Source organism: Melitaea cinxia, chromosome 23 (genome assembly GCF_905220565.1).
Source record: "Melitaea cinxia chromosome 23, ilMelCinx1.1, whole genome shotgun sequence".
Lineage (NCBI taxonomy): Eukaryota > Metazoa > Arthropoda > Insecta > Lepidoptera > Nymphalidae > Melitaea > Melitaea cinxia.
Window position 1 is genome coordinate 3,825,095 of NC_059416.1, and position 19,336 is coordinate 3,844,430.

The following is a 19,336-nucleotide window of genomic DNA, read 5'->3' on the forward strand; positions in this document are numbered from 1 at the left end:
ATCACTTTAGTCGATGTGCAAAACTTCTTGGAACTGAATGAATGAGTTAAGTGAACGGAAATGTTTGAACATTTTGTAGTAGAATACATCATCATCATCATCATCATTTCAGCCTATTGCAGTCCACTGCTGGACATAGGCCTCCACAAGTTCGTGACAAAAATGGCGTGAACTCATGTGTTTTGCCTATAGTCACCACGCTGGGCTGGCGGGTTGGTGGTCACCAGGGCAGGGCTGGCTTTGTCGTACCTAAGACGCTGCTGCCCGTCTTCGGCCTGTGTATTTCGAAGCCAGCCGGTGGATGGTTATATCGTATATTTAATGCCGTAGTCACACAGCTAGTAGTATATACATACGGCTTAAATTGTTCTATTTAAATCTGACGCCTCGCTGGTATTTAAATTTACTTTAGACTAGAAAAACTTGTACATCTAAAAAGGATTAGGCTTCATATTGTTATTTGCAAAATACGTCACATTTGACCAAGTCTTATAATACTCCGAATGAATTGTTTAAAATTGTTTGCACAATGTGAAACAGCTATCGATACTTAAAACATTTATTGATAGCTATCGCTTCATAGTTCATAAAATAACAAAATTAACCATTATCAAATTCTTGCTTAATTTAATTTTAAAGCCAGTTTTGCATAATGGTAATTCTTATAGTAAATCACTTGTAGTACAGTAATATAAAAAAAATATAGCAAATTTTTATATCATTTACAAATTAAAATAATGATAGTACTCAACAATCAACCCACATTTCTTGCGTCGAAACTCGGTTTTGGCTCAATTTTATACTATCACAGTTGAGTCATATGTTTCTGACGGACCAATGAAATGAGCTAGTTTTGTAATTCGGAGCAGTTGTTGCAAACTGCGAAACGAGGCGACATTGCGTCAATTACTTAACTTGCTGTATAATTATATCCTGTTGTATACAAGGTTAAATAAATAATATCTATACTAATACTATAAAGGATAAGGGGACATCCCACTGCTGGGCTTATTTCGTTTACCTGTAGAGAGAGACCAATGCTCAGGAGTGGAATGTTACAGAATCTCGTATCGAGTTATATTATAATGACTTGATTTCCATTTTTTAGTTGTTGATCTACCTACTCAAAAATTACTGGACAGTTTTTTAAGATTCTATCACCAGGAGAATAACACATTATTCATGAGTTTTTTTGCTATTTATTTTATTAAAGAAACAATACTACAAAAAAAGGTATAACAATTTGAGTTAAACATTTAAATATCTGTTACATACACTTTATGAGGCTAACAACTATCTATCAAAAATTACAAAATGTTTTCTATTACTCGTGACAACATAAAATTAAAATATGACTACACATTATTTTATTGTGACATATTAATAGTAGAATCAGGTGTATATTTCTCGACTTATATACTTTATACTTATATATTACGAGACTTATTGAGTTAGTGTATACTTAGTCTAAAACTAGCAAACAGTTTTATGAGTATGTTATATACAATCTCAAAGTCTGTGTAAACTTAAAATTGCTTGATGGAGTCGAGGCACTTGCGTCATTGGGGACAATTTGCAGTAAAAAAATTTAAAATATATATTTATTTAAACAATATTTGCACAGGTTTTCATTGTTATTAAAAATTAAATAGATATTGTTTTAAATTATTAAAAAAGAAGGTTTATTGATGTTGGGCATAGCAGCAAGCATAATGTAAGTTCGGAGATAACTTCGTCGTTCATGAATCGATTTTGGTAATTCTTTTTTTGTTGGAAAGGAGATGCCCCAAGTATGGTACCATGATAAGGAAACCAGGATCTGATGATGGAATATCAGAGAAATCGAGGAAAACCCTTGAAAATCGTAGTGACAACTAGTGCATTTTTAATTTTTTTCGTTATTACTTGGATGTAATTGAAGTCGGTATTTTTCGTTTGCGAGCAAAGAAGATTATATATTTTAAAGAAAAGTGTCAATAAAGTTCATTACTGAAATGATAACACATACACACTTTTCGGTTTTAAATATCTAAAAATCTGTATGACCTTCATTATATAAAACATTTTAAGAGTAGATTTTTTTTATGATTATCAATAATTGTAGTCTCTTTGATATAGATACAAATATTTGTTGTGTAAAAAATAATAGTAATGTCGATTGTAATATTACAAAGAGGGGACACGTATAATGTATAAATAATTATTTAAATATATATGTGTATGTGTGTATATCTGTGTGCATGTATGAGTGTGAGTGTATGTACCACGTCCCAGCTTTACAAGGCACAGGACTTTCGATTTGTAGTATAAATAATAAATCGCCTGTGATATTATAATGCATGATGTTCAACAAAAGGCATGGGTATTTTGGAGCCCGTGGATGTTAATTTTAAATTAAAAAAAAGGGAAGATATGGAATATATTTTTTAGTTTCTCTGTAATGGATGAAATTAAAAACCAAGAGGACGATTTTAATTTTTTTCCAGAAGAACGTTGCTTTATCACTTAGCGATTGTGACTGTATTTTACTGGGAGAAAAATATCAATGGGATAATCGCAATAATTCGATCAACACGGGGCAAGTCGCTAGCGCAAAGCTATAATAAATAAAAAGTTACCTTGTTGACCCACGTATTCTCAGCAAACTTACGTATGAGTACATACGTGCAAACTTATTTACTTATATTAGATAAGTTGGATGTTAACGTGTGTTTCGAAACTAGATAACAAAATTCGAACGGAAATAAAAATATTTCCGCTCAGTAAAATAAATACTTAAGATAAAAATAAAACAGAAAAATTTCTTGTGAAAAATTTATCCTTGGCCAATTCCTTTACATTAAGAAATTAGATCCACGTAAAAAAAACGTTTTAACTTGAATCTAATTTACAATAAGTTTTACTGTAGCATTTTTATCCACTTGATAAAAGATATTTTATTTTTCTTGGAATATATAATAACGATAGAGAAAAAACACAAACGTACGCAAATTCGGTTTTTCTTCATTTTTTTTTATACGACTTTTACTTGTTCTTTACTTCAACCTTACCATACAAATAAGACAGGCAATTAACTGAGGTAGGGCATAGCAGGGAATACCCTGCTCAAAATTTGGAGCAGCCCGACTAGAGAAGTACCTCGAAAAATACGGATCTCAAACAGTGCTGTGCTTCTGTGGCGAGTAAGTGACCAGAATTCGTGGGGAAATTGGGGGTGTGGTTGCCAACGCGCTTGCGATGCTTTTGGTATTGCAGGGATCTATAAGCTACAAGTAAACGCTTACCGTCTGAATTGTACGCTTGTTTGCCGACCTAGTTGTATAAAAAGGCACACCATAGAAATTAGGTTTAACTTTTAAAAATCAAAGAGGACTTTGAACTCAGAGTGAGAGAGCTTGCTTAGAAATGTCTATTTACTCTTCTTTTGAAGGTTATTACCACGTTATAATATAATAAAACAAAAACAAATGCCGCTATCTTAATAGGATTGTACCTGGATGAGCAATGTCATATCAACTGTAAAGAGGCTATGATGTGTTGTTCTACGTATTGAGGTAATCGATAAAATAATTCGAGTGAGGGTACTTAATAACGACAAGTAGGCAATAAAAAAAGAAAGGTCATAGTGCATTTTTGAACGTTAATTATATAACCACTTACCTATTATTAACGATCTTTATTGTAGGAGTCAATTACCTTGACCATCGGCCCATCTGGACATAAAAAAGAACATTATTGATTTAATAATTACAAATTATTTATTAAGCAATTTCTTACAACAAGATCAATGATTGGATCCTCCTTTTAAGCATGTTAATGCCTGTGCTAGGAGACTACGCCCTTTCATTAAAACATTACATTAAAACCATAATAATCGTCAGCTTAAAAACATTTTGTAATACGGCCAGTTTTGGAGAGATTTATTATTGCACGAATTTCGATAAATTGATTATAATTCTTTCATTAATGATAGGTTTTTTTTACACGAATTCTGGTTTTTAATAAGTACATTGAAAGGTTGAGGACGAAAAAGTTTAATTAATTAATATTTTAACAAAGCAACCTTGGAAAATATTGCATTTTAGGACAGTAGGTTACAACCCTATACGGAATAAATAATTTTAAAAATAATAAACCTGTCTTGTAGTTATTGATCGGATTCTGTTTACGTAACGTTAAATATATGTGTGAAAAATTACAGTAAGCTGTTTGCATCATTATTGTCCATCTACATGTATTGTAAAAAAAAGTGTGTGTGTCAGCTGAGAAGCACGACTGGAGTTTACTTCTTTAAATCGACTGTCTAAATAGGCACAAAAAAGGTTTACTAGTCTAAGAAAAAAAAAATACCATATCAATTGGTAAATAAAAGAATCAAATAAAATAATAATTATTAGAAAACGTCGTCACCCCAACAGGATTAGTTAACAACAGTTACCCAATATCCGATGTTTCCGAGGTTCCGATAGATGGCGTTACGAGAAACGTAACGAGATCATTCGTTTAGTAGATTTTACTCCTCATATTTTTTGTATTTAGCCTTATATTAAAATCTATCCTTAAGGAGTTAACACCAAAAATGGTGCTAAGTAGCATGTATAGTTTTGTGTTTCAAAAGGTCTTTGTGAGGCAGGATACTGTAAGAAGAATGTTGCTCAAAATATGTAGTATTCTAATTAGAAAATTTTAGCCTCTAGTAGTAGGCGTTAAAAGTAAAAAGGGCACGGCAATACAGCCATGTAACGATATCAAATCTTTTCTAAAACACAAGAGAAACTACAGGGTTGTCTTGTTATTTCTTCAAGAGTACAAAATGTATGAACGTGAGAAATTAAGACCTAATTAAAGGTCATACCAGTAACACAATACACAAAAGGGTATCCGATAAGGCGGTTATCCTTCCGTCAGCATCTCAAACTTCCGATCTAAATATAATAATTATTATATAAGGTATTCTATCAATTATGTTATCCGAGTTTTAAAAAAGTAGGTCATTAGTTTGATTTATTTTTATATTTCAATATATCGACACCTAAAAGGAAAATTACGTTAACTGAATTATTTAAGAGCTTTCTATTTTTTAAATTATATTTCTGTAACTACTCCACATGTAATGAAAATTGTTAATTTGTTAAAATTATTATAGTAATGTAGCAATTATTGATTCTAAAGAAAAAGTAGACGATCCCCAGTAGGAAATGATTCTGTGTCGAGGATTTGGAAACACAATAAAATCAAATACGCCCAGAGAACGACAAATCTGTATGTTGTTGTTGTTGCAGTCCTATGGTACCCCGATGGTACAAAGGGCCCTCGTGAGACGTCTCCATCCGCTCTTGTCCTGTGCCTCAATCTGTATAGCCTATATAAAATATATTAAATTTTCATGAATGGAGTCGAACCAGTAATCATTAGCTCATCAGCCAGTTACCATTACATCAATGCGTGGAAAATGTTGAGATGTAATTGAAAACAATTTTTTGTAATGTTGTAACACTTAATGTCTTTAACGGTTTGTGGAAAATATCGTTAAGACATCTAATTAGCGTTTCATCATCTGCTACAACGAAAACATTAGTCACTGAACTTACTTATAGTTATATTATTCTAAAATGAGATAAATATTCTGTCTGTAAGTCTAGTTTTGAGAATGCTAAATATTATCTGAATTATTTTATAGATAATATATTTAATTTCAAAGCTGTCGTTTTATTTACAACTACAATCTTAAAAAAGTGTTTTTATAAAGATGAAAAATACCCGTGTAATACAATATGTTATTGTACTCTATATGTTTCTCTAATGGTATATTCATAATCTCTTATAGTTCAATTATAGCTTTGATATATTTTTATTTATTTATAGATTTAGCCTGTAGCATCCCACTACTGGGCATAATTTTTCCATGTAGGATAAGAACGATATGGAAATAATATATTATAATTATAAAAATTAATACATTTCAAATTATCGAAAATAAATTTAAATTGAATAGCGAAAATCCTTTTTAAGTTTAACTACTTTTATATAGAGTGCTGTGTGGCTACGGCACTAAAGAATTTAGCCACCCCCTCTCTTCCCGTGGGTGTCGTAAGAGGCGACTAAGGGATAACAAGGTTCCACAACCACCTCGGAACTTAAGAAGCCGACCGATGGCGGGATAACCATCCAACTGCTGGCTTTGAAATACACAGGCCGAAGACGGGCAGCAGCGTTTTCGGTGCGACAAAGCCAGTACTGCGGTCACCAACCCGCCTGCCCAGCGTGGTGACTATGGGCAAGACACATGGGTTCGCGTTATTTTTGGCGTCAACTTGTGGAGGCCTATGTCCAGCAGTGGACTGTATAGGCTGTAATGATATAGATTAAACAAGATTTTTATATTCCCCTCATTTATAAATCATGTAAAACAAAACATTGTAGAAAACGATCTGCGTAGATTTTAAGATAAATAATAAATCAATTAACACATTATGCGTTAATTTCCGTATTTTGCGGTCACGTTTCAATTTACGGATTAGTCTTTATGTCACGTTTGTTTTACCATTTTGTCACGTTATTATTTACGTACAATAGATGTATAATTACACGTGTCGCATTGACACACACACACACACACACACACACACACACACACACACACACACACACACACACACACACACACACATATATATATATATATATATATATATATATATATATATATATATATATATATATATATTATTGAAGCTGCGAAAAAATACTATATATACCAAAAATAGTGTCCATACATTTGCTTTTTATGTAATAATGAGAGATCGATTCGGCAATGAAAGTTCTCAGAACTGAGAAACAGACCTTGACACAGATATCCAAGCTCGTATAACTTTTTTTAAAACTGCACGCCAAAGATGCGCTCGCGGTGTTGTTTTAAGATTTTTTACACGTTCGTAATTTTTAATTTAATTTATAGTACATCACACACCAAAAATAGATGTGCTAAGGCGATCTTGTCGCTAAAATAGGATAAAACTTAAGGCTAAGCAACTCCCTTGTTAAAAACTGAGTATTGGACACAATATAGTAGCAGCTGTCAGGAAGTGTACAATAATATCTAATAGAAATATAAACTATAGCAGAAACGACGTAGTACTCAATAAAATAAAACGGAACAGACTTGGTTTTGCTTGCGTTGAAGCTCATAACGTGATAATGTTATATAAAAAATAGGTAAAAAAACTTTTTAAGTTAAACGGTTTTATGTTAAACATACATTGCAATGGTTAAGATAAATGTACTAAAAACCAAAAAATAATAAAATAGATACAGTCGTGGGAATTATAAACATATGCATAGACTAGACTAAAATAAAACCGTGGGGCACGTCAATTGTCTACAATCGTTGATCAAAATGTTTGTTTTGTAATGTTACACTATAATTAGGCAGTTGTTCAACCGACAACGATGGACGTGTGATAAGTAGGGCTAGAATGTGGAAACAAGCTAGCAAGCTCGATTATAAGCGAGTTTTAGGGTTTCATAGTGGTGAGCGAGTAGTACTTTTATCATATGTTTTGTCGATTAAAGACAAACTACGAGCAGTGAAACGATTCCTCGCCAGCCAGCAGTGTGAATGTCCAACGATAAACTAGTTGAAACATCTCTTTTATTTACATGGAGTGTATAACTATTGGAATTTCCATGAGCAAGAAAATAGTAAGTAATTTCCTCACCGTCTGCGGGCCAACTGCCTATTTTAACGACGAATTAAACGATTCTTCTATCGCACATTAAGCCGATAATTTGTAGACAATTGACGTGCCCCACGGTTTTATTTTAGTCTAGTCTATGCATATGTTTATAATTCCCACGACTGTATCTATTTTATTATTTTTTGGTTTTTAGTACATTTATCTTAAACATTGCAATGTATGTTTAACATAAAACCGTTTAACTTAAAAAGTTTTTTTACCTATTTTTATTTTCTAGTTTTTAGTTTTTATTTCGCATTCTGTTTAATTCATTTAGTGCTTCATTATTGCAAGGCCCATCTTAAATATTGAGGTTGTATAGTGCACTGTATTCTTCTTGTCAAGCCCTTTTATTTGATACCCATATTGGTGGGATTGATAAAAAATTGTTATCAGACATTTGGTAGCGGCGGCCAGCTTAGATTTCAGTTTTGCATAGTAAATTGTATTCTACTTGTTGAGACCTTTCATTTGATACCCATGTTGATGGGATTGATAAAACCTAAGTTATCCGCCATTTTGTAGAGGCCGCCATCTTGGATTTTAATTTTATATAGTACATTGATTATACTGGTTGAGCACTTTCATTTGATACCCATATTGATGGGATCGATAAAACCTACGTTATCCGCCATTTTGTAGCGGCCGCTATCTTGTATTTTAATTTTTTATAGTATATTGTATTCTGCTTGTTGAGCCCTTTCATTTGATACCCATATTGATGGGATTGATAAAACCTACGTTATCCGCCATTTTGTAGCGGCCGCCATCTTGGATTTCAATTTTTTATAGTTTAATGTATTCTGCTTGTTGAGCCCTTTCATTTGATACCCATATTGATGGGATTAATAAAACATAAATTATCCGCCATTTTGTAGCGGCGGCCATCTTGAATTTATAATGATAATGAATAAACATAATTGTATTGTCACCAAAATCCAAAGTGTATACAAAATTTCAGATTAATCGGTTGACAGGAAGAGGGTGAAATTTGAATTACTAAATTTGACCCAAGAATAAATAATAAAAAATAAAACAAACGGGGTGAGCTAAATAAAACCGTTTAATTACAGCCTAAACTAATCCACAATGAACACGCAAAAATGTATATATTCCACAATAAATATAAATTAGATCTAAATTTTACAATATTATGCATACTTATTTAAAATAAATAAATAAATCGACGTCGATGTATTAAGGCAACGGCAATATACATTATTCAACTTTTAATTTCATTTATTTATTAAAAAAATTGTCAACATATTTGTTTTAATTTTTTTACTACACTAATAAAAAGCAGCAATTTAAAGCACTAATATTTATCTTCTTAAAAAAAATTATTGCTTTTACGTATAAAATAAAATACTTCCATACAATTTTTCTCAAATATGAAAAATTTAAATAACAATTTTATTATAGGTGCTTAGTCATTATTATTTTTTTTTTTATAGTTTTTAAAAAAGCCATTCGCAAGGATGTGTTAACATCAAATCACGCAATTAGTTAAGATGCGTTATTAATAGCTGTAAATAATTTATATGTCTTTTTTATAGCTAGAACTTATTTTTTGTGATCGGTATTAAATTATAAATAGTTTTTATAACATGAACATATTGAAATAAAACGATTTATCTTCTTTAATCTATTAAAATGTATTATTACATACTACAATTAGCATTTTATATATTTTTTATAATAATAGTATTGTGCAAAGATATTTTAGTATCTATACGTACGTATCGAGATATAAGAAACAAATTTTAGACAAATTTTGCATTTGGGAAATCAGAAGTGCTAGTACTACTCCTGGTCAGTCAGTCAGTTCATCCTATTGCAGTCCACTGCTGGACATAGGCCTCCCCAAGTTCGCGCCATACATCCCGGTCTTCCGCAATCCTCATCCAGCCCACACCGGCAATCTTACGTAGACCGTCGGTTCAACGGACCGAAGCACATCCCACAATGCGTTTGCCAAGACGCGGTCTCCACTCCAGGACCCGTCTGCTCCAACGGCCATTATATCTGCTGCTGGTATAAAACAGCAAATATAATCATTAAAAGTAAGAGGATTTTGACCAACTATATAGAGCGGTGGTCAATTTCTATTATAATTATTCATGTATCAAAATATGTTAAGATGATCCTTACATCAATTCAGTTGACTTACCTTGAAATGTATATGAAAGTAAAAAAAAAGTAGTAAGTTTTTTGTTTGGGTATGTAAAGTTTTTTATGTTTATTTCTTGTAATTTACTCATGCTCCCGTTCCCCTAACTAACAGAGCATAAAATAAATCATTTAAATGGTACCTCTGCTATGGTTTACCAAAAGACCTTGCTAAGTCTCTCAAATTTCTGGCAAAGGGATACCTGAGGTCATTTACGTTTATTTATTGTTAATTACCATATGTTTGCGGAAAGATTCCGGTTTATCTTCAAGAGTTATATAGGTACCCTTTTTACCATATTGTTAGTAGATATTAACCGATTTGTAAACTGTATAAAGTCAGACAAGGGTGCTTAAGGATATATACTTAAGGTTTTTTAGTTGAGTGTAATTTATCTTAATATTATTATTATATCTATAGTTTGATAGATATATTTCATCAATAATATCGAATAAATAATCTAACGTAAATGTGTTCTGACAAGGGTTCAGTATTGAAAAGAAGTTATTTTATAAATACGATGGTAAAAAAAAATTATAATAAGCACAGACCATGCAACATTACAAATTTTGCCATAAGGGGGGATCGAACCTGCAATAACGTAATAAATAATTGACCTACAGATAATATAATTATTCTAATACATATTTTACGTTTTTCAGTAATTTTTGTTTTCTTGACATAATAAACTTTACAGCGCTATTACATGTATATTGTTACTGATTTGGTTTAGTAAATTTCTAAAAGATATTAGTAAAACTTAGATAAAGTATAATTAGCACTAACTAGCATTACTCGATGCAATAATTAGTTTCACCTAAATTCTAACCATGCGCAACATTGCCCTCTAGTTTTTATTGGATAAACCTCATCAGAAAAATCTTACCAGACATAATAAAAGAAATTTAAACTAGTTTTAAATAATTAAGAGACGATTTGAAATGATCTGAAGATTATATAACAAATTTCTAAATAAAATCTACGAAAACAAAAATCAAATAAGTATACGAAGATACAAAAAAGAAATTACTAAACGAAAAAAAAAGAACAAAAATAAAGTTCAGTTTTGTAGATTTTAAAAAATATTTTCGAATCATCATCATATCAGTAGATACACGGCATAAAATTTTCCACGCTCGTTTATCTATAACTTTATTTTTTACATTTTGTTTTAGATTTTTTTGCTGTCATGAAAAATCACAAAAATGTTCATAAATATAAATACTTTTCATATAACAGAGAATTGAGGTTTATTATTCAGAAAAGGACCCTAAGTTGACCCCTACGAAAATCCTATTTCATTTTGACAACAAGTCCAAAGAATGTCATCTAAATCATTACTGTTGAAAATTTTTGGAATAATGATAAATTGTGAAATTTTAAACAATACGAAATATGTTACGCTATTTGATAGTCACGTATTCAGATACAACATGGATTAATCTTGTAAGTGTTTATATGGTCAACATGCTCAAACATGCTTTAAAAATCTAATATAAATTGAACTTTGAATAATAAAATTTTTATTGTCAGTATATATAATAACCATAACAACCTTAAGAATTACAAAATAAGGTAATTGAAAAAAATACCAGATACTCCAAGGTAAAAACAAGCCTAAAATATCTTGAAATATTTTTTTGCTCTCTAATTACTTGTATTAATTATTGTAGTGTATTCAAAATACCAAAACCAATTAGCAAATACTAAATCATTTTATAACACTGTTGCAAACTGGTTTTATTATAATATTCATTGAACGGTCAGCGGTGATTTATCTTGACGTCATAAATATTTTCTACGTAATATTAATGAGTGCCTTTGTTCTGACGTGGTTTTTTTATCTCTTCAAAGAAATAGATTATTGAAATATCAAAGTTCATGTCTATGATTTTATTAATTATAAACATATTAGAATCATATATTGGAATCTACTTATCCTTTTTGAATAATCGTTTTTATATTTTCATATCTTCTAGCTAAAGGTTGTAAGTTCATGTGATCTATAATTTATGATGATACCGCTTATTATAGCAAATCTGTTACCATAAACGTCAGAGAAACGTGTACTGTGTGGCTACGGTACTAAAGAATATAGCCACCCCCTCTCTTCCCGTGGGTGTCGTAAGAGGCGACTAAGGGATAACACAGTTCCGCTACCACCTTGGAACTTAAGAAGCCGACCGATGGCGGGATAACCATCCAACTGCTGGCTTTGAAATACACAGGCCGAAGACGGGCAGCAGCGTCTTCGGTGCGACAAAGCCAGTACTACGGTCACCAACCCGTTTGCCCAGCGTGGTGACTATGGGCAAAACACATGAGTTCACGTTATTTTTGGCGTTAACTTGTGGAGGCCTATGTCCAGCAGTGGACTGTATAGGCTGTTATGATGATGATGTAATGATGAAACGTTAGAGACACCTTAAGAAAATACACATATTTGTTAGAGTATATCGTGCAAAATTAATTATTTCATAGCCGGGTTATAGGCATAGCTTTTTTAAAAGAATTTTTGTGTTTTAATTTTTATTGCTTTCCACTGCTTAAGGAGACATTGCAGGAAAGCCAGCTACATTTAAGTAAAATACAAAATTTGACAACGCGTTGGCGCAACGGTTACAGCGCTGGCAACAGCATTTTTAATTTACTGTACTACTAAAAAATTATAAAACGTAGAACTTGTAGCGGTAGATTTCCTACCTCTCAAGAATACTCGTGTATTAAATTGACGCATAATATAATAACTTTGTTTATTCAACATAGTAATTTAAACATTTTTAAATATCATATCAAAAATTGACCGCTCCAGCGGGATTCGAACCCGCGTCTTCGACATACCGTGTCGACGCTCTAGCCAATTAAGCTATGGAACGATATACTCGCCAGAGCGAAACTTTTGATATGATGATTTTTACTTTCGGTTTAAGCGAACCGTGGCGCCGTCTATAGTGAGTTCTTTACAGAGACTCGTAACTATTCAAAGTTTCATATTACAATGAAAATCTTTGACAGGAGACGACACCATGCTATTTTTAATATGTACGATTTTTATTTTTGTGTTACCCACAATTAGGAATTCTAAACATTTTTAAATATCATATCAAAAATTGACCGCTCCAGCGGGATTCGAACCCGCGTCTTCGACATACCGTGTCGACGCTCTAGCCAATTAAGCTATGGAACGATATACTCGCCAGAGCGAAACTTTTGATATGATGATTTTTACTTTCGGTTTAAGCGAACCGTGGCGCCGTCTATAGTGAGTTCTTTACAGAGACTCGTAACTATTCAAAGTTTCATATTACAATGAAAATCTTTGACAGGAGACGACACCATGCTATTTTTAATATGTACGATTTTTATTTTTGTGTCTAAACATTTTTAAATATCATATCAAAAATTGACCGCATTCATTGTAATATGAAACTTTGAATAGTTACGAGTCTCTGTAAAGAACTCACTATAGACGGCGCCACGGTTCGCTTAAACCGAAAGTAAAAATCATCATATCAAAAGTTTCGCTCTGGCGAGTATATCGTTCCATAGCTTAATTGGCTAGAGCGTCGACACGGTATGTCGAAGACGCGGGTTCGAATCCCGCTGGAGCGGTCAATTTTTGATATGATATTTAAAAATGTTTAGACACAAAAATAAAAATCGTACATATTAAAAATAGCATGGTGTCGTCTCCTGTCAAAGATTTTCATTGTAATATGAAACTTTGAATAGTTACGAGTCTCTGTAAAGAACTCACTATAGACGGCGCCACGGTTCGCTTAAACCGAAAGTAAAAATCATCATATCAAAAGTTTCGCTCTGGCGAGTATATCGTTCCATAGCTTAATTGGCTAGAGCGTCGACACGGTATGTCGAAGACGCGGGTTCGAATCCCGCTGGAGCGGTCAATTTTTGATATGATATTTAAAAATGTTTAGAATTCCTAATTGTGGGTAACACAAAAATAAAAATCGTACATATTAAAAATAGCATGGTGTCGTCTCCTGTCAAAGATTTTCATTGTAATATGAAACTTTGAATAGTTACGAGTCTCTGTAAAGAACTCACTATAGACGGCGCCACGGTTCGCTTAAACCGAAAGTAAAAATCATCATATCAAAAGTTTCGCTCTGGCGAGTATATCGTTCCATAGCTTAATTGGCTAGAGCGTCGACACGGTATGTCGAAGACGCGGGTTCGAATCCCGCTGGAGCGGTCAATTTTTGATATGATATTTAAAAATGTTTAGAATTCCTAATTGTGGGTAACACAAAAATAAAAATCGTACATATAGTAATTTAAATTTATAATGAGAAGATATTTTTGCTAATTACCTCACTGTAAATGTCACAATTACATACATAACCATCTTTTGTTTTGTCAAAAGTGTCAAATATAAAAAAAAGTCTACGAAATCACTAAAGATCCTACTGCAAAGATCAACGATACTTTAAACTAAAAGGTTTACTACTATGTTTACTACTATTCCTATTAAATTACTAATCATGTATTCAAAATATCGTTCACTTAGAAAATACGGTAGAATTTGCTTTACTCTAAGGTTGCCTGAAAGAGATCGATCTTTGTCGATAAGGCCGCCTTTTGTACTTATTTCTTTTTTATCTCTTGTAATAATTTTTATCCTACGACGCGTTGGCTGAACTGTCACAGTACTGGTTTGTTGGTGTTGCACTGGCGGTTACGGGTTTCATCCCCGTTTGTATTAGCCATACAGATGTTTGTCGTGGTCTGGGCGTTTGTGTATTGTGTATATTTTCAGACCCCCAACACCAAAAATAATCTTAATAGGAGCCGTTAAGTGTAAAGCGTTTTTTTTAATCTTGATGTACAATAAATAGTTATCTATATTTTCTAGGCACTCTTAGCACTGATTTGATGTACTGTTATGAAACACACATGAATAAGTAATATTGTGTGATTTAATAAAAACAGAACAAAGGTAAGCTTAGAGCCTCTTGATGTTCTTTTATAATAATAATAATAAAACACTCAAAAAGCGATAAACTGCTATTTGGCTACAAAAAATAATGTTATACCCAATAAAAGTAAAGCAGAAATAAGAGAATCCAAAACAACACTTCGTTGAGTTAGTCATCCTATGTATTATTATTTTACACTTGTAACGCTAATGTGTTTTTAATAACTTTAATAATTGCGACAAAACACTCTTGAACTTGATGTCAATTCAAGTCTGAGTCTTGTGTATTTTTCCGAAGGTGATTCGCTTTGTCTTTTTAAGCGTAAAGATAACTTTTTGTAATGTGCCTCTTTGAGTAATCTTTGCGTATTTACTTGAATATTTATTCATCTATCTACGTTGTATTACTCGTCGATGTAATTGAAGTCGGTTTTTTATTTAGTTTGCGAGCAAATGCAACTGTTTAATCTAACGGTGCTTGACATGTGGTTCCATTTAAATTTGACTGAAATATGACGAGTAATGTATCAGCCTAAAGTGATGATGATGATCCGAGTATTTTTTCGTCTACCTAAATTGTATTATTCTTGTATGTATGTATGCGGGTAAACTCAACTATCGTAAATATATCTTTTCTTAATATTTTTATATACAATCTGACAATAATAAACACAAATAAATGTGTTTTGTCGACTTTTATTTACATCGAAAAGTAGTACAACGTAAGTAGGCGAAAAATTAGTTAATTAAACACGAATTAGATAATTAAAAAAATACTCGACACATATTGATCTAATTGAATTAAAATGATACTTAAATTTAAATGATACCACAAGACAAGAACCAGCTTTCGTACACACAATAAAAAATAACGCAGTAAAAGACATAAAAAATACAGTCAAGTTGAGAATATTCTCATTTTTGAAGTAGGTAAAAAAAGGGTACAGGCACACCTGAGTCCTTGGATTTATATTAAAACAGTAAACCTGTTTATCCTGTTTCGTTAGTAAACTTATCTTGATGATGAACCAGTCAGAAGGTATTGTATGAGTACAGCTAAACATTTAGATCAATGTCTTATGATCATGTTGTTTTAATTTAACTTTAAAAGTCTTGTGTATCATAATAAAAATAATTTTCAAGCTAGTAAAATTACTCGTGATACTAGAAATACAATTTTCAAACAAATTTATGATAATACATTTAGGTAATCATGCAAACAGTATCATGTACACCTGATAGCGATCTTTACTCATAGTAGGGAATATATCTACAAACTCCAAGTGGAGGAGCGTGATGGATTATGCTACAATCCTTCTCCTATGCACTGGCTGTTGCGCTGGCGGTCGCAGGTTCGATCCCAGCTCACGACATTCATTTGTATTGGCTATATAGACTTTTGCCGTGGTCTGGGTGTTTGTGCAGTCCTCACCGTGCCTCGGAGAGCACTTTAAGCCGTCGGTTCCGGTTGTTATCATGTACACCTGATAACGATCGTTACTCATAGTAGGGAGTATATCCGCCAACCCACATTTGAGCATCGTGGTGGATTAAGCTCTGATCCTTCTCCTACATGGAGAAAGAAGCCTATGCCCAGCTGTGGGATGTTACATGCTGAATCAATCAAAAAATGCTATCAGTGAATGATTTAAACGTAAAATACAAATTTAACAGGCCGATGTTTATACATGATACATATTTAAGAAATTACGAACTGTATGGGTCTTTATTATAGCGATAGACGCTAAATTAATTAATTTAATTTTTTTAATCTGTGTCTCTATTTTATTTTTATCTGTGTGCTATGCATTACGCAAAATCGACAGCACGAAATTAGGTGTGATTTATCCAATAATGACTACGAAAGTCTAAAATAAGTCTGGTAAAGGTTTGATCTCGATACAGAATAGAAGTGGAGTTATTACTCTATAAACGATCGTAGTGAAATCGTAACAAAACCTTTTCGTACATGCATATGTCATGTGTATCAACTAATGCATAACAATTATGACATGTTTATAAATAGGTTGACTCGTTTGTTTACTACTTCGTTATTATGACCTGCAGTGATTTTATTTAGCCTACGACATATCTTTGCAAACAGGTTTTAAAGTAAGGAATGTTATTTTAAATGATCTTTTTCTGAGATGTTTTTATTATGTGAACTAGATGAGTCTGAAGGCTACAGTCGTAATTTTACCTATCACTAAGTTTCTCAGAGTATCTAACATGATTTTTGTAACCGTACATAGGTTATAACTTTAAGGTAAAGACCTATATTAGACAACAGACAGACAAGAAGCTCACAGTGTCTAAGAGAGTGGTCTAAGAATTAATACATTTTTAAATTTAATTAGTATATTATTTGTATTATATAATATATTTTTATATTTATATTATAAATTGTCTAAGACTAAGACCGTAGTTTGCTGTCCTTCGTAATTATTCCGCAACTCAAAAAGAGCATTTAACCTATGACTTCGTTTTTCAAAGTATATAATATTACTATTGTTTAAGTAACAATAGTTCAACTCAGCCGTCACAAACTTAACACTTCAGAAATATTTAATAGCTTTAAATCATAATAACAATAGCGCGGAAAATATATATTATTTTTATTTTCCTTTTAAATATTCTCAACGTGACATATGACCTTTTTACGACGTGTTTACACGGCCATACATTGGAAATTATGTTTTTTTTTTACTTTGTAGTAAATTATTTTAATTTTTCTTAGAATTAATATACGATTGATGATCCCCTTCAAATACAACCTTTTAAACTTTATTTTTGATAGGGTTTCTTATCCCACTCATGTGCAACAAGTAACTTTTGACAATCTTTTTAAACAGGATAATTTTTTTCATTAACGATTCAACTGTATTTAAATGGCTTTGATTGTCAACGATGTAAATAGTACCTTTAGTAGTACCTTTTTTTAATCGACTTAAAAAAAGGAGGAGGTTACTCAATTCGACCGTATTTATTATTATTTTTTTAAATGTATGTTCGGGGATAACTCCGACGTTTATGAACCGATTTTGATAAAAAAATTGTTGGAAAGGATATTCCTAGTTTGGTACCATGGTAAGGAAACCAGAATCTGATGATAGCATTCCAGAGAATTCGAGGGAAACTCTCGAAAATCCGCATACTGGATGTACCGATTTTAATGATTTTTAATTTAATCGAAATCCGATGTTTCATGTGGTCATTTAAATTCGTCATGATCGAGATCTGATTACAACTTTGGGAGTAATCTTTGATAACGCGTATTTACTTGACTATTTTTTCGTCTACCTACATTGTATTACTTGTCGATATAATTGAAGTCGGTTTTTCTTCGTTTGATGGTAAACACAATTATAGTTGAATGCAGCACTTACTATTAATATTTCACTTTACCAACGTTTTTAGGGATAAGATAAATAGTACTGGATGATTATGCAGAAGTAAGTTACAGAGTAATTCATATATTAAGACAAAATAAAATTTAAAAAGGGCTAAGGTTTTTTTTACGTGAAATGTTATCCATAACATATACATACACTTCTTATTTGAAGGAACACAATTAGGATTCGAACAACCTATATATAAAAACATTCATAAGTGCCTGCTCATACATATATGATAATACCTTCTTATCAGCCTAAAGTCATCATTCTATATATAAATAAATGTGTCATGAACAAATTTTAAACATTTGTTTTCCTCTTTGCAATATGTACAAGAATTTGCTAGGAGTTTAGTTTTTGTTTTGGACATTTATATAATTTTTACATTGGTTTGGTAAAATTTTTAAATAAAACTGCATTTTTTCAAATTTTTCTAAAACATTATTGTAAAATCTTGTCCTAATAAATAATAATAATAATAGTAAAAACTTTTTATTGTAAACCAAGAATGAGCAACATTACAAAAAAAGGAGATAATTACAAAAGGTGGCCTTATCGCTAGTGAGCTGTAAAAAAGTAATTTTTATTCCATTTCGAAGATATATGGCTCATGGTATTAACGTAAGTTAAATACTTTTACGATACTATTAAGTAATTAGACTGTAATTAAAATATCTTTTGCAGAAAAATGCCAGCCTACGACAACCAGGGCGCGACGATATCCTTAGAGGATGTTCGTGACCCAGAATTGAACGTTAGCACAATACATGAAGAAATAACGGAAAGAAGGAATCGGATGCTCAAGCCTCAGAAGTCCACATTGGCTTCTAGAAGAAAGCAAGCGGTCTGCGTTAGACGCGCTCACAAGAAGTACGGAACGACGAAAAATCCTAACGTCATTCTTGATGGCTTGAATATGACTGTGCCGAAGGGTGCCATGTAAGTATTTTTATCTTCAATAATTAGAAAAAAATACGTTTTCTACGTTTAGATTTATACGAAAAGGAGGGCGAAATTTTAAGTTTATTGATTGTTTTTAAATAATAAACAAGTCAAAATTTACTGGTTGGTATCCCTATGACGGGGTTCTCATCCA

At 32.0% G+C, this 19,336-nt stretch overlaps 1 protein-coding gene across 1 annotated transcript in view; it reads left to right on the top strand.

Moving 5' to 3' along the window:
* Window positions 1-18,918: 18,918 nt before the first annotated feature.
* The window catches only part of LOC123665222 (ABC transporter G family member 20), a 43,868-nt gene continuing 43,450 nt past the window's right edge, over window positions 18,919-19,336 (top strand). The window contains exon 1 of the mRNA XM_045599557.1: window positions 18,919-19,179. Coding sequence (XP_045455513.1) covers window positions 18,929-19,179 — 251 coding nt within the window. The 5' untranslated portion in view covers window positions 18,919-18,928. The remainder of the gene's footprint in view (window positions 19,180-19,336) is intronic.